At 39.0% G+C, this 22,056-nt stretch overlaps 2 protein-coding genes across 2 annotated transcripts in view; one reads left to right on the top strand and one right to left on the bottom strand.

The window, feature by feature from the left end:
• The window catches only part of LOC101857115 (cilia- and flagella-associated protein 58), a gene marked incomplete at its 5' end in the record, with an annotated part of 35,134 nt that extends 25,960 nt beyond the window's left edge, over nt 1–9,174 (top strand). Inside the window, 5 exon segments of the mRNA XM_005098508.3 lie at nt 168–273; nt 2,193–2,288; nt 5,507–5,635; nt 6,246–6,373; nt 7,799–9,174. Coding sequence (XP_005098565.2) covers nt 168–273; nt 2,193–2,288; nt 5,507–5,635; nt 6,246–6,373; nt 7,799–7,961 — 622 coding nt within the window.
• LOC101856659 (Fanconi anemia group I protein) overlaps nt 7,352–22,056 on the bottom strand; it is a 34,015-nt gene continuing 19,310 nt past the window's right edge. Inside the window, exons 21-32 of the mRNA XM_005098506.3 lie at nt 21,583–21,759; nt 20,614–20,771; nt 20,130–20,215; nt 19,596–19,764; nt 18,445–18,572; nt 17,937–18,111; nt 17,306–17,484; nt 16,275–16,391; nt 13,944–14,024; nt 13,162–13,257; nt 11,699–11,851; nt 7,352–9,609 (exon numbers count right to left, since the gene is read on the bottom strand). Of these exons, the coding sequence (XP_005098563.1) occupies nt 9,505–9,609; nt 11,699–11,851; nt 13,162–13,257; nt 13,944–14,024; nt 16,275–16,391; nt 17,306–17,484; nt 17,937–18,111; nt 18,445–18,572; nt 19,596–19,764; nt 20,130–20,215; nt 20,614–20,771; nt 21,583–21,759 (1,624 nt within the window). The 3' untranslated portion in view covers nt 7,352–9,504. The remainder of the gene's footprint in view (nt 9,610–11,698; nt 11,852–13,161; nt 13,258–13,943; nt 14,025–16,274; nt 16,392–17,305; nt 17,485–17,936; nt 18,112–18,444; nt 18,573–19,595; nt 19,765–20,129; nt 20,216–20,613; nt 20,772–21,582; nt 21,760–22,056) is intronic.

The following is a 22,056-nucleotide window of genomic DNA, read 5'->3' as shown; positions in this document are numbered from 1 at the left end:
TATGATGATGATGTTCATAATATTATTATCATGCAAGTCAAATTTCTCAAAATCAGATCTCGCGGATCTGGAACACATGTGCCCTGGGCCGACGAAATGTAGCTAACTCTTAAAGATAAGTTAGAAAAAGAAAATCACACATTTTTCTACACTCGGCTCGCCCACAGGAACGAGCACATCGAGGTGCGTAGGGATGCAATCAGAACACAGGCGAAATGTGCCGCCATTGAGGCTATGCTACCAACACGCCTGCACCGATGGACAGTGTTAAAGGCAAGTGGTCATCTTCGTCACTGTCATCATCACTATAGAATCTAGTCGTCGTTATCGTCATTGTTATCATCATTATAGAATCTAGTCGTCGTTATCGTCATTGTCATCATCATTATATGATCTAGTCGTCGTTATCATCATTATCATCATCATTATATAATCTAGTCATCGTCATCGTCATATTATTTATGTAGTGAAATAGCACGAAAGTCTTGAAAATTGATACCATTAACAAAAAGTAGAATTTTTCAGAATGCTGCACATAAGATTACAAAATTGAATAAAGCAAACAAAAACAACCCCCCCCCCACACACACACACAGAGAAAAAAGCAGGAGTGGCAAATATCCCCAAATTTACACATCGACAAAAACTAAAATGGGCTGGTCACATCGGCAAAAATGAAGGATAACAAGTGGACACAAAGATGCACTGAATGGGGACCAAGAAGAGGAGAATGATCAGGAGGAAGGCAAAGGTGACGTCAGGGAGCGGACGGGTATAACCTGGAAAGGGAGAACAGCTGATAGAACGGAGTGGAGGTCATAGTAATCTGCCATGATGTGATGAAACACATTTAATACCTGCGTATCGACCATCCGTAATCAACTGTGATCTGATGAAACGCATTTTTTGGGTCAATCTCGGGAAGAAAAATGTGTTTTATCAGATCACATTGGAAATACATGCGTTTTAACTAATCTAAAATGCTCATTTATTTTTTTAAAACTAGTCACAGCTAGGCTTTCATAATTACATGTATATCTCAAGATTGCTTTCGACATGTAGAATCCATTCGTGGAATAAAAATTTTTCCCGACAAAATGAAAAAATGCGTTTTATCAGGTTGGTGGGCCACATCCTGCAGTGGGCGGACAACGCATAGAAATAAAGATATTTGTGTAGTAATGTTATCCGAATCAGAATAATAAGAATCAGAAGCAGTAACAACAGCACGTATAGGCGACACAATGTGCATGTTGCTACCTTAAAATTACAAAGTTCTATCTGGCATGTTGGCTGTTTTGAATTATTAAGCCAAGGTGGTCGGAAACCATATGTTCTGTCCGCTCTATTACAATCGTAAAATTATTTGGAGTCGTTATCAAGATATTCAAAGTATTGCTTTCGAAAAAAGCGTGACATGTGAAACTCTATCAAATTTTTTCGCCAAATTTCTCAAAATTAGGTGGGAGCAGACAAAACTTTGTAATTCCAGAGTAAAAGAGGAAAAACGATGTATCAGCGGGGCTGGCGATATCTTCCTTCTCCTCGTCAAAACCACTTAACCGTTATCCTCTGTGACAACACCACCCCCCCTTCCGACTGTATGATGTGAACGACCATCTGCCTTGTCCTTCCGCCTGTATCTTTCTCTGTCTGTCTGTCTGTCTCTCTCTCTCTCTCTCTCTGTGTGTGTGTGTGTGTGTGTGTGTGTGTGTGTGTGTGTGTGTGTGTGTGTGTGTGTGAGAGAGAGAGAGAGAGAGAGAGAGAGAGAGAGAGAGAGAGAGAGAGAGAGAGAGAGAGAGAGAGAGAGAGTGGGTGTGTCTTTCCATTCCCACTGTATAATGCGAAGTGCTATCTGCCCTTCCCCTTCCGTCTGCCCCCCCCCCTCTCTCTCTGTGGTTGGTTGGCGGGTGCTCTGAAGTGGTTTGCTTCTTTTTTTTTTTTCAAACGTCTGCCGGCTTTATCGCTCTCCCCTCCTTTTTTTGTGTTTGTTACTCTTTAGTAACACCTCTAATCTTCGGCACTGATATGATCTTATTGATTGTGTTGTAAGTGCCGTAATACGCTTATTAAAACTAAACCTCTCTCACTCTCTCTGTGCTCGTGTCTCTGTGACATACTACTCCCCCCCTTTCCCTCTCTCAGCCTGTCTGTCATCAACATAATTATTGTGGTGTTCTTCTGTCCCACAGGCAGAAGACCCATCACAGTATGAATTGCACATCAAAACTCGATTGTTGACGCGCAAACTTATCAAGAAAACAGTGGAAGTAATTCAGAAGGAGCAGGTACGTCTCTGAATGTGAGATGACTTAATTGCTGCTCTGGTTTGTGAGAACTGGACTCACAACTATAGTTCGGTCAAACATTCATGGTTCAACTTATTGTCAAATACAATCTCCTCAACTATGGAACTTAAGCTCTCCAGCTTTTGCACAGTGACTTATTATACCTGTACTTGTATCAATTTGTCTTAACAGATCAATATTTTTATAACCACCCGTTAGCTCTATTCTAAAAAATTCCTTTATACATAAATACTATTAAAAAATTCCAGTGGGTGGTTTCTACAGATTAAAAAAAAGGTTTACAGCTTTTACAAGCAAGTCCGTCATTTGTTTCTATTTGTGAGATAATGTTAATTGAACGCATGTTTTGAGAAATTTTAGTGCAAAAAAGTGTTCACTGTAAAATTAATTTCTTGCAGATCTAACTAGTTTTGCCACTAAAAAATGTCATTGGTGAGCTATGACGTAGGCCATATATGCCTATGCAAAATGTGTGTGAGAAGCGGGAAGTGCTGTGAACAATTCCATTTTCCGCGTGAGGGAGGTTTGTAGTATTTTATATAAATTTATGAAGAAACGTTTTTAAATCTAGCCTCAGTGGTTGTGGAAAAATTATAAAGTTAAGACAAATTGATACAAATTGCAGTGCAAAGTATGGGTGACATTGATTCGCCCGTTAAAACGATATAGATACGTTGCGCGACGAATTTTTGACAGCACTATAGATCAAGTACCCTAAATAACTTAAGACAAAAAAATCAGTGACTTTCGAAGGCAGAAGTCTTGTTCCAGCGGTTAGAGTCACCTAGAGTAACAAAGTAAGAAGGAAGTAGGACGGGAAGAAAGGTTATACACAAAAGTAAATAATACTAGCACGCAGCAATGTACTTTTGAGCAATACAATGTAGACTTGTGAGTCATTAGCCTATCGTGAGTCTCGAGATCTTTATCTACGTTTATCCAGTTGCCCTTTCCCTTTACCTGTCAAAAAATTTCAGCTTTCCATCCCTGATTGAGTCCCCCTGCCTTTGTCGTTACGCACCATTATGTTGTGACCACACCAGTTAAAATTCAGACGGTCTCACGAATTCGGGAATAGAGAAAAAACTGCCTTCAATGGTCAGGGAAGAGTTCACAGTTCGATGCAGTTCGATGTGATCCTGCCTGGAGCGAACTTGTAGGCCCTACCCACCCAGCGAGTGATGTAAGTTTAGGTGGCGAGCTCAGATGCGAGTGCCATGTTTGGGGAAAAGAAACGCACCGGTCAGTTCACACCTTGATGTGATCCCGTCTTGGGCAAACATTGTACAGTTTCATGGAGTTTTACAACGCTTGTGTGATCCCATTCACGAGAGTGGCTGATCTTTAATACGACGGGCCTTTCTTTGATCTCAACTTTTAACTCTTGGTTGATCGACTGTGCCCGCCCGGGTGTTTGTTCCATAAATTGTGATCAGAAATGCCGGCACCTATTCTTTCATTAAGCTTCAAAAGTACTCAAAATGTACTTTAAAATACTCAAAAGTACTTTTATAAAACGTATAAGTAACTGAGGCCAACACGAATAAACTATTCCTAGAGTTCATCGAGTACCGCACCTTACTGCATCCCAATAGCCTGCCGTTTCTTCAGTCATCTGTACTTTACTTTTTTTGCGTCCGTTGGTATTGGTGAGTGTTGCGAGAAGAAACTCTGTTAGCTGTGAGTCGAGTGGCTGGGGGGTCAGGTCGTGGACTCTAAGGGAGTCCTACAGAGCCTAGAGTCAATCCGAAGACGTCATATATTTTTATTCTGCTTGTACAATTAGAAAAAAAAAACGTGACGTTGTACTGGTTCTCAAAAATGTACCGGAGTACAGTAAAGGTATCGAAAATTGTAACGTAAGTTACCGGAGTAGTCTTGAAGTTCTAACAAAACAGGAGGGTGAGACAACACTGACTTGCAGTATCCAAGATGCATGGACCTCTTAGTAGAAGAGCCGTGATACATGAACGAGTCTGATAAAAAGGCACAACAATTTGCCAACTTGGCCAACGTAATTTACTATGAATTTGGAGATCAAATTGCTCTAGTTCGGAACCTGGATTCTGCGCAATGGACGCAGTCATCTGTACTTTACTTTTTTTTGCGTCCGTTGGTACTGGTGAGTGTTGCGAGAAGAAACTTTGTTAGCTGTGAGTCGAGTGGCTGGGGGGTCAGGTCGTGGACTCTAAGGGAGTCCTACAGAGCCTAGAGTCAATCCGAAGACGTCATTTATTTTTATTCTGCTTGTACAATAAGAAAAAAAAAGGTGACGTTGTATCTAGTATAATACATGTATATTTATTATTATTAACGACAACAGTTGAGTCATTTTGGCGCTTACGTATCTTACTTTTTAGCTTTTATCTCGAATTTTTCAACTGCCAGTTGGAGAGTGCTTTCTGCTTTATTCTCGATTAGTTGTTTTCTACTTCTTTTTCCAGTCTACGGATGAACGTGTATCTCCATGTATCGCCACTGACACTTTTTCGTCTCCAGTTAAGTGGTTATGCTGACCCTTTTGTACCTTGTTGTGTAATTTTTGTTCTTCATTTTACTCCAGATATGGATTTTAATTTGGATGCATCTTCTTTCACACACTGAACTACAGAATCAGAATATGATATTGAAAGATGTATACTATTGTATACATGATATCATCTTGAAAGATGTACAATTTACATTGTACGTGTGCATGCGTGTGCGTGTGTGCGTGCGTGCGTGCGTGAAGCCTAACTTGGCAATCATCTGGGTCAAGATAACACAAACTTTTCCCCTGCCATAAAACCTCAGGTTTGAGAAACTTTAAACGGCTACATGGAAACTGTGATGAGCTATAATGTGGATGACCCTGGTTCAAATCTGCAATGGGTCGTACCTAAACTTTTGGTTGTTTGAAGACGAGGCCTTATGCCTGCTTTGTTTTGTTTTGGTAAATGTTTTACGGCGCTCATATGAGCGCACTATGCCTGCTTAATCTAATCGAAGTGGACTACAGAGTCTGAGGGATCAGATTAAGCAGGCAAGATTGTAACAAACACAAAAAAGAAGGAGGAGAGATCAGGACGATAGAAGTTTGGTAGGAGAGAAGAAGCAAACCACACCAGAGTACCCGCCAACCACCCACCACAAAGGTTTACCACTGTTGGAGTTCTCTCCCTCCCCCTATTCCGGTTTCACCCCTTTTTTAAATACAGATCATCATGAAGAAAAACAGGCTGTTTATGGAGATGAAGGCGATGCTGGCCCTGAAGTCTCCAAAAGACCTGAGCAATCAAGTTGTGGAAGCAAGTAAAGCCATGGGCAGGAAAGACAGGCAGATTAAGGTGTGACGGTTGGAGGAGTGGGGGAGGGGAGGAGGGCGAGGGAGAGGGAGAGGGAGAGGGAGAGAGAGAGAAAGAGAGAGAGAGAGAGAGAGAGAGAGAGAGAGAGAGAGAGAGAGAGAGAGAGAGGTGTTTTTTTTTTTTACAGCAATATATACTTAGTTTTTAAAAATTTAATTAGCTCAAACTGGAAGTATGACTGGATTGTTTACATGTATAGACTCAAGAAAGACAAAAACTATAAGTCTAGATCATAAACGCTTATCTCGAAAAAAAAAGCCCATACATTTTTACGTAGGGATTAACTACATGTGTATATCAATACATACATCTTTTCTCTCCTGTCATGTGCCCCTACACACCTGGTCAGGACACAGAAGGAATATTTTATGCATGTCTGCGGGCGCGCACACACACACACACACACCTGTATCAATTTATCCATCAAAAGATAGATTGATTGATAGATAGATAGATAGATAGATAGATAATAAGATAGATAAGTGGATGGATGGATGGATGGATGGATGGATGGATGGATGGACAGATAGATTAGATAGGTATGCATACACAGACATCCCTTTTCCCAATCGTTTTCTGGGTGTGTGCCCAGGCCCTGAAAGCAGAGCTGACCGTGAGCATGTACAGTCACTCACAGGCCCAGAAAGAGGCGACTAAGAAGGAGCAGGAACTGGGGGAGACCAGGAAACAATACCTGCGCCAGAAAAAGATTAACTTCAGGTGATGTAAAGCAAAAGGCGGGAGGGGGGGGGGGGGGGGGGTTGTAGTTTGAGACTGAACAACTATAGTTTTTTGTTTCTTCTTTAAATTTGAGAAAAGAGAGGCATATCTACACAGAGACGGTCATTTAGTAATTTGGGGGGGGGGGGGGGGGGGGGGGGGGGAAAGGAGAGAAAGCTAACGAGAGTGAAACAACAGAAGGAAAGAAAAGAAGTGGGACCTTTCAGGGCCACTTTTATATTTTTAGCTAGACTGACACACTGGTGTGACAGTACATATGTCAATAATACAGTACAATCTCTCTATAATTATAATGACCTTCAATATAACAATATCCTCTGAATAGCGACATGGTGCCCAGGTCCAGATTTATTCCTTATATATCATTAGTAATATTTTAGTAGCCTCTGTAACTACATTTTTTTTTCTGGTCCCACGACGTTATAGAGAGGTTGCACTGTACTGAAAAGGAGAAAAAAACCCACAAAAACATCCACCAACCACCCACATTTATAAGATGAAACTGCCTCTGACTTTTAAAATGACAACAACACAAAAGCACATTGATTGCTATGCTAGCAAGAATGTAACAAAAAGAAAATTGGAAATATGCATGAGAACTGAAAGTATTCACAAAACAGATGGAGAAAAAATTATTCATAGAAGAAGCCATGACCTCTGTGGCTCTCTATCATACTCTATCCCACTTTTGTTTCTCTTAGACTGACGTCAAATAACAGTTAGAAAATAGTTGTATTCCAATGAATGTGATCCATTTTGCCCAGTTAACTACAATTCTTGGATCTCTCACTAAAGTCATGAGAATTGAACGCCTTCGAAGATTATATACATTTTAACACTTCATATTCTTAAAGATTAAAATAACAAAAACTATGTAACAAAAACAAACAAGTGTGTACAAAAGAATATAATAATATATAATAAACTAAAGGATAACAAGAAGAAAAACTAAATTCAAACTATTTCCACTACTTCAAAGAGGTATAGTTTTATTTACAACAAAAAATGACACATATCATTTCAAATGTAAGGACACGGATGTCCCTGAATGTTTATACACTAACTAGAGTACAGCATTTTCACACAGCCACGCAGACATTACACAAGTAACACTAAAGAAAAACAGAGAGCAGTTTTCAACAAATTACAGATTTATAAAATGCGGTCTAAATAAACTTCCATAAATGAAAACCTTGTCTTTAACCTCAGAATGATCATGTTTTTGATTCCATCACCCCCCCAATACTCTTGACAGGGGTAAAATTGAAGTAAATCTTCCTTACATCTAACACAAAAGTCTGAAAACTGAAATATTCATATATTCAAACATGACTTTGCAATATAATATACAGAGGTCCATGTGTGCATGTCCATTTTTTCATTTTCACTCTTTATGAATTCCAGGCAAAGACAACAGCAGAACAAACTACCTCCCATTAAAGCTAATCCTCCACTAGTGAAAGGCTGCGGCGGCGGATTTCGATGGACTTCTCTGATAGCAGCAAAGACAAACACAAAGGTATACCCTCAAATGCTTGTGAGTGGAAATGTCAGACCAAATAAATGAAAGATCCAATTTGGGTTATTTATTCATTTACAAAGACACACTAAATGGACATAGTTTGGATCAACATTTTTGACTTAATGTGGGGCACATTTATAGTCATACACAAGTTCACAATGCATTAAAGGAGGTTTTGTTTGACCATCTATTTAGGTTCAAAGGTGCACTAAAAGGACTGAATTTCAATCAGGAACTCAGGTGCAAAAGTGCAACTCTACATATATATCAATACACTCATTGAGCATTATATTTTTATTTTTCTTCAATGATTCAGTTTTCATGTGCTCGACTGTATCATTGACCCAGTATACATATTCTCTGTTGTGCTACACAACTTATTCAGTATAATGCATGACACTTAGCATAGGTCATGATAGGTAGTTCATTACTATTGTGTGAGTCATTCATCCATCGTACCACAACGACCAGACAGCGTAACCGTATCAACTTTACTTCCTTTCAAGACAAATAGAATAAAATATTTTGAAGCAACGAAAGCATAACTGTGGGCACAATACACATACAAGTCAAAGACAAAAGTACCACAGCAACAAACCACGTTTGTTTTGGGAGAACAACTTAAAAAAACCATGGTTCAAAGACAGCCTCAGCACGTTTGAACTGAGAATGAAAAGCTATGTCAACATAAATATCCATGCATGATTGGAGAGTCTTGATGACAAAACAAGAGGGAGCTAGTACTAGTTGTAGTAGACAATGGCAGTTCAGGACCTAAAGGGATAGTTGTAATATTCATTTGGTTTACTCTGCTTGAGCCATTTAACAGTACATTTCATTAATATGCCTAAAACCTAATTGATACGTCTTACATTTTTAGTGCAAAAGAAGAGGCATCAGGAAAAAAGCTCAAGTAAAAAAAAAGAGTTTTGAGTGAAGGGCAGTGCAATATTGGTCATTACCATATTGCTTCATGAAGATGATCCTAAACATCATTTCAAGTTAGAAGCTTTACAGGCAAATGGCTGTTTATTTCAGAATGGAATGGTGATGTAGCGTACTAGCGTAAGAGACAAGTTCATTTTCATAACATTGTACCTTGTTCATCCTACTTTCATCGGCCCACTGCATTGCTCTTGCAAAAGTCAGTGCAAAAAGGGCTTCATCGACGTTCATCCAAATGAAAGATAAAGTTTTCAAATATGACAGAGAAACATACAAATGTGAATGACAAATAAACATTACGTCTAGAAACAATAACATTTTCTTGTTGTTCATTTCATGATTCTGTTGAGCCACTGCTTGAGAGCTTGATATGTACAACATAAGGTGCCCTTTATGTACAACAGCCTGCTGGGCTGATACTGTGTTCTTTGTTACAATGATTGTGTGGCTCAGACGTTTAATTTTAGTAAGAGTTTTACGGCACTTTCAACACAATTAGATTATGTAGGTGCTGAAGATTAGAGGTATACTAGATAGTAACATTAAAAAAAAAGAAGGAGCAAACCACATCAGACACCCACCAACCACCCACGGCTCAGATGTATAAATATTTGTAGTATCATCATACAAATGGGAAAAAATCTTAACGCTTGGATTTCTTCTTAGCAGGAGGATCATCTTCATCATCTTCTTGTTCATTCTCTGGTCTCACGTTCTCCTGGTCATTATCAGAACCATCACTGTCCGCCTGAGGAAAAAAAAAAAGTTTTTCAACGTTCCTCAATCTCTGAAAATATCCTCCAAATACCTACAATATCTTTTGCATAGGTTAATTAACACTATTTAGAACACAATATAAAAATTCTAACAGTTTTGCTTCACGCATAGAAGCTGTATATTCCCTTTAACTTAAACTTCAAGTTCAAGCATGAGGCAGTCATGTTGCTGTCTAGTATTATGAACTTCTCTTCCTAGTAATGTGCCCAGCTTTGACATGCCCTCAAGAGAAAGTTACATATGGTCGCTTTTAAGGACAAGCGGGCTAACCCAGATTTCGGGGGTTTCCTGAAACCTTGACCTACATCAAAAGTGGGCATTGCCCTGCCTATAGGAGAAGTTTGGTTTCATTGGTGTGTATATTTGTTTGGTTATAGAGAAAACTACCTTAGTCTTTTAAACAAACTGAACAAGGGGCAAAAACTTTATCTTCGATTTTCTCAAAACAGCATTTTTCGGGATAGCCCCCTTGTGCTGAAAAGCGACTATATAGAGTACTTCAGAGATCGAGAGAAGAAGGAATAAATTCCTCGGTGGTGTCTTGCCTGAGGCAGTGAAAATTACTATTACAGCACGAGAAGTAGGAAGTACGAAGTTGTGGCGTTGGTGGCCTAGTGGTTAGGCTCTCGGACTTGCAACCGTAAGGTCGTGGGTTCGAATCCCGTCAGGGGCCCGACATTGTGTTCTTGGGAAAGGCACTTTACACAAATTTTCCTCACTTCACCCAGGTGGGAATGGCTATAGACAGCGAAAGATATTGTCAGTTTGTTAGTGTTTGAGCGCTTAATCGGCTGCTTGCACTGTATGCTTCCCGGGAAACTGAGAATGTTTCCGAGTGTTCTATGGTCTGCTGGGGTAATAATATAGTGTAAAGCGCATAGAGCCTGCTGTTGAGCGGGGATATGCGCTATACAAATGCTATTACTATTTATTATTTATTATTATTATTATTTATTTATGCTCACACTGATAACAAGATGCATACAATGTATGATAAAAAGAAAAGAGCAAGTTAAAATATAAACCTTGACAGAAGAAATAGTTAAATAACATACAGACAACATTGACAGTATTATGCTCTTGTCTCTTAATTAAAAATAGTTCAAAACACACACAAACAATCATCTGATTTTAATTCTAAGAGAAGACACAAAAGTTATCTTCCAGTACTTTTATACTAGATCTCTACTTAAAGTTAAAGTGCATGCTGACACGAAACTTTTACTGAGGAACCCAAGGTTTCCTCTGCAATAATTTTCGAAAAAAACCGAATTTACTTTTTTCTTTCAGTTACACTGCTGTTAGAACAAAACGCTACTCTTATGTGCCTTTCAGACCAAAAATAAATAACTGCCCATAAAGGCAAAGGTCATCCTTACAAATTCCCACGAGAGTGGATTCACCAAAGTGATGATTGTGAAAGATCTATCAAGACTTAAAATGTGAGACAGTAAATATGAATACACCCCAAGTTTATGCAAGACATTGCAGGAAATGATTGACATGTTGGCAAGCAATGTTAAACTAAATGGGAGATTTGTCAGGGATGAAACGGAGACTCCTAGATCTTAGCAGCAAATCAACCTGACAGTCCAGAAGGAACAGAAACAATTAAACTTTTGAAGCATCAAGATGTGAGATAGGACAAAATTCTTTTAAAAAAAATATGTAGGTGTTTTTACACCCATATCAACACAATTTAGATCATTTAGGAGGCGGGCTTCCAACCTGGTCTGTTTGGGCCAACACCGGTTGAGGGGAATATGACATCCCAGCAGAAAGACTGAAAAAACACTTGTTAAAAAGTTTCTTCTGATTTGGGAATTGAGCTCAGATCTCTTCAGTGTGACAGCAAAGTGTCTAACAAGTTTACCAAAGAGATGAGGACAGTGGAGCCCCCAGGAAACAAGAGATAAAAAGAAGCCACAGTAAACAGATTTTAATTGATAACATAGGTACCAAATCCTTCAAGGATTCTGAGATCAGGGACAAAATAAACTGTGAGTGTGTCTGGGTGAGATGGTATCATCTCTTCAAATTAGTAAACCACAATACATTACCTCATCATTGTTCTCGCCCTCTTCATCATCTGAACCATTATCACCGTCTTCACTGTCAGAAGACACAGCTTGCTCGACTGCTGTGTTCACAGTTTCAGATCTAATTCTGAAATCTCTGGAGGTCGACTGTTTAAAATTTTCCATAAGATCCACCTGAGGAAAAAGATCAAGAGCTCATCAGGCCAGCCCAAAAAATTTGTTTTTCACATAACTGTTGTATTCCTAATACAGTGCTAACATTTAGTGCAAGTTGCCTACATAAAGGAAGCCACATGCTGTGAACAGCAACGTAGCACGTTTTTCTATCTGCAATACAAAGTGCTAATAATGCAGTAATTTCTTTCCAGCCTCTGCTTTCCCGATATAATACCATAAACTAATACAAACTATTCTTTTCTTACAAACCATAATAACTGAGCGGTTGTTTTTCTGTTTTCAAAGTTTTCCAAGATTTGTTATGAACCTGGAAGAGAGCAATCAACTACAACTGAGCCTGTGCATACTCTATTTGGTCGCTTTTAAGCACAAGGGGGCTATCCCGAAAACTGCTGTTTTGACAAATCGAAGGATAAGTTTTTGCCCCTTGATCAGTCTTTTTAAAGGACAAGGAAAGTTTTCTCTATAACCAAACAAATATACACACCAATTAAACCAAACTCCTCCTGTAGGAAGGGCAATGCCCATTTTTGGTGTAGGTCAAGATTTCTGGAAACCCCCGAAATCTGGGTTAGCCCGGTTGCCCTTAAAAGAGACCATTTAACAGTCTTTGAATCCCATTTTTTCAAAACAACTGTCATGGTGTTTGAGCCCTGCCATTCAAGGAGCGAGATATGTCTATACCTAGCAACTAGCTAACTTTGGTAAAGAGAAAGCAGTAACCAAGAGCCGCTCCTCACCCCAAAAACAAGTTGCTCTTTTGTGGAGAGTTAAAGAAAGAAAGCCGACAAAAACACCAAATAGACAGGAAAAAAGTTGCACAAGTAAAACAGCATATGATGACCATAGTATCAACAGTTTTTGACAGAGATTCGTGAAACATTGTGGTGAAATCAGGCGCTCGTCAAAATAATGAAATTGAAGAAATCAATATTTTTAAGCTAGTTTGGATTTATTTTTCGAAGTTTTGGCTCAACATATTGTATGTCCATTCAGAAGTGCTTTTGTGAGTGGATTTTATGGAAACACGTTGATTAAAGGCACAAAAACATAAATTTGCAGTTTCCAATGACTCTAAAGTAATGGAAGTCACCAAACTTTGACGGCCCTTTTCTAGCTAATTTTACTTCTAAAACCAAGCAACGCCAAGTCCTTCAATCACAAAAATCTTTGACTTCTACTTAAGATAAATGGATATTTTTTTCATTGAAAGAAAGGCAAATGAATAACCTTTAAGATGATACCAATAATTCCATATACTCAAAAACTGATGAGCGCCTGATACCACAGCGTTGTGACACATTTACCTTTGACTTTTTGCTGAGCTGTATGAGGAATTTCTCCAGCTGTTCAATAGCAAAGATCAGATTGGGGATGGTCTTCATCTGCTTCATAGCCTTAGCCTGTAGGACAAGAAGCACAATCTTTCAAACACTGAAAGGAGAAGTTGATGAAGCTTTAAATTTAAGTTAAGATTAGAAAGACACTATACAGTTATGCACAAACTAAAATTTTTTTAAAATATGGAAAAGACATCAAAAAAATTTATTTTGAAACCCGTCTTCCAATTAATAGCTGTTCTATATTCTCAAAAAGAACGATAATTTGACCCTAAAAAATAATTACAGGACGTTCATTATACCACAACAGAAGCTTAAGAGACAAGAGTTATAACCATATCCATCCCCACAAACGTTATACCTAATGGTGATGCAAGGGATTTATTAGTATCCAAGCCAGAAACAACTATGTGAAACTCTTCATTGCTTTTTCTTTTAGCTTTTCATTAACCCCCCCCCCCAAACTCAAAATGACAGTTCGTTGTAAGGCTCCTTAAGAAGAAAGCTTGGCTGAAGAAATTATAAATCCAGTAACTGCAGAGAGACCTAGACATGCACAGATGTCTAATTTTGTATGGGACAAAAATTCTCAAAAGTTTTCCTTCTTAGCTAAGGAGGAAAAAAAATGAGTCAAAAATATAAATCTTACTATAGTACATTTTCATTATCATATTCAAGCAATGATGTTTTATTTATGCCAGCCATAAGATGCTTAGCCTTTGTGGCAAATAACAAAAACTGTGCTTTACCATGCCAGCTTGGGCAGATGTCGATGCTTTCTTTTTTCCTTTGTCTTTCCGCTCTGTCTCCTGTGGCTCATTCTCTGACATCTAGAGCAAAGAGTAAATAACACAAAAAATACTGAGTGTCATCAAGTTGCTAAACCTTTCTAACACTTTGGCATCATTGGGGAAAATCTAAAGACACTGGGAGGTAAACATCGCCAATTGGCGAGATGAGGCGGCAAAGAGTTAAAAGTAAAGCTCTCACTGTTACCAAAAGAAAGTGGCTATTCTCACCCGCCCGGAAGTTCTCGCAAGATCAACTCCTCCCCTCTTCTCTCTCTCTCTGTCTCTTTCTGAATACTGTCTATCGGTGTGGACGATCAAATTGACCAAAACAAAGTTAAAAAATGATGTTAAAACACAAAAGTAAATTAATTTGGTTGTCTACAAAGATGCTACGGCTATTTAACTTTTCGAATCGAGCCGAACTACGCGGGTCGCCATTTTGTTTTACCCGGAAATTCTCGCGCTACTCCTCTCTCTCTTTCTCTTCACTGCCCACAGACAAAATTGTACGCTTTTAGTAGGCTACAGTTGTAATGGAACGTTTGTTCACGGCACAGAATTCTACAATTTTTCTGTTATCACAGTGTAGAATTCTGTGGTTTAGTGTTGACGCAAAATTTGGTGAACGCGCACCGGGTGAGAATAGCCACAAGACTCGCCTGCACTATTCTCACTCCGGGTGGGAACAGAGGTGGCCTTACCAAAAATGAATTACACTACTGTATGCCCGGAGTGCTAGGATGTCATTCCCAGGATCAAGTAATCAAGTTGATAACTGTAAATTAGCACACATCTAATTTTGGCAGTACAGCAGGGACATTGTGTGACTATCCATGAGATGAATAATTGACTTACTCATTTCTTAAATTTTGAGTCAGATTAAAACTAATCTCTGTTCAGGCTCATTTATCATTGGCAGAAGTTTTAAATCAGGCGTCTTCCTTATTGATTCCAAAAAAGCATATGGTGCGTAACTGAAAGTTATATCACCATTATTCATTACACCATTAAAGAACTACATCAATAACAAATACTGTACCAGTCAAAATATCCCCTGGAAACATTTTTTTAAAAAAGCTTTTCGAAGAGGACAATATTTTTTTCTGTTGAGATTATAAGAGGATAATAGTAAGAGTTATTCAATTTTCTTGCAACAGTGGTAATTTATATGTAAAAAAAATAATGTGGATAACTACCACCAGACTTCTGAATCAAAAACAATATTCAAATCAACATTTTTTATTCCTAAATGCCCACAATGTTATTGTTATCCCAAACTGTTGAATTGTCACTCATTTCAGCCCTGGTCTATGGCATGAAGATTTTTGTCAGTGTTATGGTCTGTTACAGGTGTTGTGTGTGAATTGTTGGATTGGGAGGAAGGAGACTCCCTTCTCGGTGCTTGTAACTCATTAAAAAGGCATTGGGCATGTCATTTCATACGAATATTTACAGTGTCCGATGTGATAAAACACGCTTCAGTTTAGGTCTGTTCTTTTTGCTTTCTTTTTTTTTAGCATAAAAATGTCCCACTTGAAACAAACAGATCACAGCATTAGGGCCAGAGGTATGGGTAAAGAGGAAGGGAAAAGGAAAGAAAAAAGGAATAGACCTTGCACCAGAGTAAATATCACATCTGAGCATAATCGAAGAAAAAAGCAGGCAAGTTGGGCATATCCATATAAGCGTAAATGAAACTTAAATGTTCAAAATGTGGCACACCCTTCTCTGCCAGAATTAGTTTCAATGGACATAGCAGAAGCTACACATCATCTTAATCCTCATTTCTTTTATTTCTCTTTAAGAAATATTCTCCTCTGCAGATACATTGGTCATAGACATTGACAGACAAATTATTATCATTATTCTATTCCACCATTAGAAATGTGCAGCACCCCCCGCTGATGTGCAATGGGTCTCTTTACTACCCCTAACACACCCAATGATTGTCTGTTTAGACATTTGTCTCCCCACCCATAAGCACACCTAGGACTTAAAATCTTAAGGTTGCAGGTTTGAATCCCATTAGGGGCCCTGATGTTGTGTCCTTAGGAAAGGCACTTTACAAGAATTTTTCTCATTTAACATAGGTAGTATAGACAGTGAAAGATCTTGTTAGTTTGTTAGTGCTTAATCGGCTGCTTGCAATGCATGGCTCCGGGGAAGCCAAAAATGTTTCTGGGTGTCTTAGTGTCTTGTAAGGTAATAACAGAGTGTAAAGTGCCTAGAATTTGCTGCTGAGCCAGTATGTACGCTATAGAAATGCTATTTATTATTCATTATACCAACCTGCACAAAAATGATCATGCTGTAGGTGGGCTGGGTCAGTTGTTTGCCCACCAGAGTGACCAGCTTCTCAAAACGACTGCCCAAGTGACCTGCCTTGTTGCTGTATAGGCTGATGTACTGAAAGGCACAATGTAAAAACCTTCAACAAAATGCATCAAGAAAGGTACGAGTGAGGGAGGAGGGAAAGGGATGAGTAAGTGAGGGATGGAGGAAGGCAGTACGGGAGGGAAGAGCAGAAAGGATGAATGAGGAAGATAGGAGGGAAAGGGATAAGTATGTTCAGGACATTAAGTAATTCAGAGATAGTTTTTACACTTCTGTCACAACTGATAAAAAATACAACCAAGAGCAAAAGATAGCAGAGATGTAGACTGAAAGGGGGGAGGGGGGAGGAAGGGAGAGAGGAGGGGAAGGGATCAGTATGTTCTGTATATCGAAACATTCTACGAAAGTTTTAGGACATTTGTCTTGCCTGACACAAGGCTAACACATCTTGACTTATATCCATAACACTTTGCTTCTAGCTGGCAATTCACATTGCCCATGCCTACATTACAGAGGACAAGGAAGAGGGACCTAGTTTAAGTTTTAGTAAGAGTTTTACGGGACTTGAAACACAATTAGGTTTATAATTGTCAAAGATTGGAGTTGTTAAAGGAGAGTAACAAACATAAAAAAAGGAGGGGGAGATAAGGATGACAGATGTTTGATAGGAAAGTAGGAGCAAACCACACCAGACCAGCCGCCAATCACCCATGAGAAGGGAGCACAGCAATAAACCATATATAATAAGAAACATTTATGAGGAAATGGGACTTGCAATGCCATTGGCCTGAGTGCATGTGTTACTGACTCGTGTTATCAAAATTTCGAAAAGAAGAGTGATTTTGGGTCAGTATTCAAATAGAGGTTGCATAACAAAGCAGAGATACTTTTGAACAGTCAGAATTCTGAATCTAAATCGCAAAACTATCAGTCTTCTCTTTTATCTGAGGAGTTGAAAGAAAAACTAAAAACTCGTTGACACTTACATGTTTAGTGAGAGAGGAGAGGGCATTATACAGTTTTGTCAATGCCTTTAGCAAGGACTGAGAGCAAGGCTTTGTCTTAACAGCAGAGTGCGTCAGCTCAATGAAGCCATTGACCAGCATGCCCAACCTCGTACACACTGACCGGTCCATAGACTCCACTTGGGTGGCGCCCAGCTCATCTGGAAAAGTTGAGAAATACAGCATCAATCAATCATTTATCATCATCACTTGCCTTTTCTACACTGGTATTGGGTACAGGCTTCCAAGAAAGCTCTCCACCTGTCTCTCTTCTGGACAATCTTCTCTACCATGAACCAGCTGTGCCCCATAAGCTTGAGATCTGCCTTAAGATCTTCCCAATTGGATCTCAGTCTTCGCCTCTTCCTCCTTAGGGGTTCCATCTTAGCATCATTCATTAGGTTCCGCTAACACAATATTCCACTAGCTGGGTCTATAGTTTCACTCAAATGACAGGAAAAGGGAAGATCTTATTTATTTAGCACTATCTTTCAGTACAGATTGACAAAGAAAATGAAACATTAGGGAGAAATGATGCTTTAGAGGTATTCAAACCTTTAATGCTTGAGAATAAAATAGAAGTAAAAGAGGTTAGCTTAATTAAATGACCTACCTTCAACACTAGAGCTAGTGGTGGCTAGCATTTGTGCCTTATGCCTTTTGATGACCCACTCAATGTCATCTAGTTCTGCCTCCAGATAGTTCAGCGCAATAGTCAGAAGACCTGAAGTGGGGCAATGGTTTGCCTTGGTAACTGCATAGTGAGTTGAATCGTCAATGGTGCAGTCCTGTCGATTGGAGGGACATGAAAGTTTTGTGGGTTCAAGTTCAAATTGAGTTGTTCACAATGAAGACTAAAGAAAGCGAGTAAGATCTTTGATGGTGTTGAATTTTTGCAGAATGTGGGTATAAAATATGGTGACATTAGAGGAATGAAAATAAAATCATAATATAATTAAAAATGTAAAAATGAGTGAGAGATGTAAAATATTTTCAAACTGTGTGAAGCCTACAGATCTTGGTAACAATTTCTTTGTGTCAGGGGCCTGACAAGCTCCAGTACTGAATTTATTGGGCAAATTTGATTATGAGGTTACCCTCTCAAGAAAAGTCCACTTTACCTGATCTATATCTCCCATCTGGCTGTGGATATCCTGGCACACATTGCGCAACAACTGTGGCAAATTTTTGGTCTGTTTGGAATATTTGAGCAGGGAGCCTACAAGCTGTCGGCACGTGGATGCATCCTCTGTGGGGAAAACAAACAAACCAAGAAATAAAGGATAACAGACCCTATGTCACAAAGGCTTGAATGATAATGTGCCATCATATTTATCAAATCTGTTGAGACTGTACATTCCAACTTGCAGTTTAAGGTTATCAGCTGATAAAAAGAAATTTCTTTTTCCATCTATGAAACTTAAAACAATGGGGGAAAGGGCATTTGAATATCAAGGCCCCAAGATCTGGAATGCTTTACCGAGTACTTTGAGAGAGATCAAATCCTTTGATTCATTCAAATGCTAGCTGAAGTCATTTCTGTTTTTAAATTATAAAGATGAATATTTGGAGGGATTTTTTTTTGGTCAGAACACAGCGTTTTATGTTACTGATGTACATTGTATTGTACTGTAAAGCGCTCAGAGCCTATGTACTTTAATTGGGGTTGAGCGCTATATAAATGTCATTTATTATTATTATTATTAGATATGCCATAATTTGATTTGAAAGACTGCACAGATTAAGTTTTCATCTTGCTGGGATATACATCTATATGAGTTTAGCCAAAATCCAATGTCTTAACCCTACAGTTCTCAGCACAAGCCTCGCTTCAACATACCAAATACACACCTCAGCCTGAAGTATAAACCTAGCAGTTTTATGCAAGGAGCTCAGGTGCAGCCTTTTATTGCAGGCTCAGGGGCTGGGGCTCAAATAGTAAATAAACTGTGATCACACCAACTATTACACATTCATTTATCATCATTGCCTTTCTCACCATGGATCAGGACATAGGCCACAGACAAACACTTTCCACCTTTCCCTATCTTACACTAACCGCTTGATGTTATTCCATGTCTTCCCACTTTCTGTACATCTATTTCTGTGACTCTTCTCCAGGTACCATGCTATCTTCCCCTTGATCATTACAATAATATGCCGTGACTAAAATGTAAAGACAGTAAATTTTCGGATCTCCGTAGAAGAAAATAAATTTATTAGACAAAATTATGGTTCGGAGGTAACTCTTTAGAAGCCTGTTCTAGCTTACCAATGTTCTGATCAGTAGCGACCTTGAGAGTCCACTGATAAACTTGCTGGAACTCGGGCCCATGATGGGGCAGGTGTGCAGTCAGGTGATCCAAGATTGACAACAGCGCTGAAGCTTCTTTCCAGTTCTGGTTTTCAGTATTTTCTTCAAAAATTGTAGAAATCAAACGCTGAAAAAGTAAGAAAAGAAATGGAAGCCATTAAATAAGGCTGACTCAGGATCACAGAAAAGATGATCCTGATCTTTCACCAAAGAAACTTTTGTGAGCAACCACCTGCTTACGATGGACGAAAAAGTTAAAGATTTGTTGCTCACTATGATGAACTTGTGAATCTTTAGTCAATCTCACATTAATCTTGAGAATAAAGAAGAGCATCTACAGAATTATAAAAATCTAAAGGAAACAAGTCTTACCTAGTATTAGGCAAAAACCACTTGTTCCATTCCAATCTACTTACACAGCAGTCTTTTAAGTATAAATTATAAAATATAAAACACTTTCAGGGAAAACGGGTAAACAGAATGTAAAAAAACCTGAAACTTCTTGACATGTTTGTGAATCTTTTCCGCTCTCGCAGCCGCTGGTACTAAGTGCTCTTTGTTTTCCACATCTTCTTTCTCTGTAAAATAAAAGACAATTTTGACTTATTATAACTAAACACCGACAGGCTATCCAATGACTGTTTGACTAGCCACGATGGATGCCACCTGTGCTCATAATAAAAAAAGTCATTTATCGTATACGGTAAGCATAATGTAAAATTTAACAAACACCACCAGTACACAAATGTGCAAATAAATCGAGCAGCTCTGTTCAGTCAACAATTAGAAAACACGGATAAGATTTGCAACAAGTTGGATGGCTTTCTACTGATAAAAACCACGCTGTGAATATTTTCATACCCGGTCTTGAAAGAAACACTGGCAAAGGATAAGCATCTATACTTGTGCTCTAGAACAGAAACTAAGAAGAACATGGAGGAGGAGGAGGAGGAGGAAAGGGTAAAAAATAGAGTACCTAAGTAGGTCAAAGCCATCAGCAGTTCAGGTGCCCCTCGGGAACTGGCAATCCCAATGACCACCTCAAGAGCCTCCAGGCACTGAGTGGTCAGTCTCTTCTCTCGCTGGTCATCTCCACCTGCCACTTGGTTCTCTGTGTAGTGGATGTAGAACAACCTGTAGGAAAAGGACAGGAATGGAAGCTGATTACCTTAAAACAAAGTGGCACTGTCTGTATATCCCACAATAGCACCAACAATGACTCAATATATTAGAACAGCTCTCCTGCTGATTGGGTGAAGTTTGGTAACAGACTTACTGCATGTTAGCAAAAGGTTCATCCCATCTCATGATGGAAAAGTGCATAAGAACATCTAAGCTTAGAAGCACAAAAAACCTCAAAGGTAATGATTTAAAGGGTTCAAGTTTGGGGGAAATGTGGTGATCATTCAATTGTAAACTTTTGGCTTATAAGGTGTTTCCCAAGCCTTTCTTAAAACCAAACAAGGGCCACTCTAGACATTTGCGGTGTGGCCCCATCCCACTAGAACCAGGCCTCTGCAGCATAACGCTTTCTCATCAAACTTCTCCAAAACTTTCTCAGCATGGTGAGATATCCATCTGATGTGACTGTCGTGGTTTTACCGTCCCTGTCCTGAAACCAGAACAGGCCAATCTCGTTCCTGTAGCTGAATGTTTCTAAGAAGTGAAATTTTGCATTTCACCCAAAGTTGGTAGAAATTTTAAAAACTTGATATTTCACTGAGACATTGACTGATTTTCTTCATATTTACAAACTTGATGTCCCCCTGGTTGAATTTTATTTTTTCGAAGTTTTGTTAAAACTAATGCACTAATGACCGAGTTATTGCCCTTTAAGTGGGTTCTCTTCTTTTATTTAAGACTCGCTGTACTTATTTCTAGGTGGGCATAAAACTCATACCATACTTAGAAAGCAGTCACCAAACCTGATCTATTCAAGGCTCACCTTCCAAGAATACAGCATTTCCTCAAGACTTTCTCTTTATCCTGAGTCTCTCCATCACAAACTCCTTTACTGGAGACCTGGCCCAGCTTCTGAAGAGCCACAGACACGAGGTAAGGGAGGAACTCTTTGCAGTCTCTCAGCTTTGTCAGCCCTTCGGCGTGATCAGGGGTCTGGTCTCTAAAAATTCAAATCAAAACAACACAATAGAAGGCATTAGCAGCTTCTTAAGAAAAGCTTTCTAATTCTACACAAAGTTTTAAAAAGCCATGAGACACCAAACATTAGGTTTTTTACAGTCAGTAAACGTTAAATGCTTTATGCTGCCATCGACACAAAGTAGTTTATTTATGAGGCAAGTCAATTTGTCCTTGCCTATCAGAGTAAATCTGCACCGAGTGGGATAAAACAAAAGATCAGAAAGGCAGGGATACACTATAAATATCTCCTCCATATGGAAAATCTTTTGACAATAAA

Source organism: Aplysia californica, unplaced genomic scaffold (assembly GCF_000002075.1).
Source record: "Aplysia californica isolate F4 #8 unplaced genomic scaffold, AplCal3.0 scaffold00185, whole genome shotgun sequence".
Lineage (NCBI taxonomy): Eukaryota > Metazoa > Mollusca > Gastropoda > Aplysiida > Aplysiidae > Aplysia > Aplysia californica.
The sequence above is the reverse complement of the archived record's forward strand: the minus strand, read 5'-3'. Positions and strand labels throughout refer to the sequence as shown.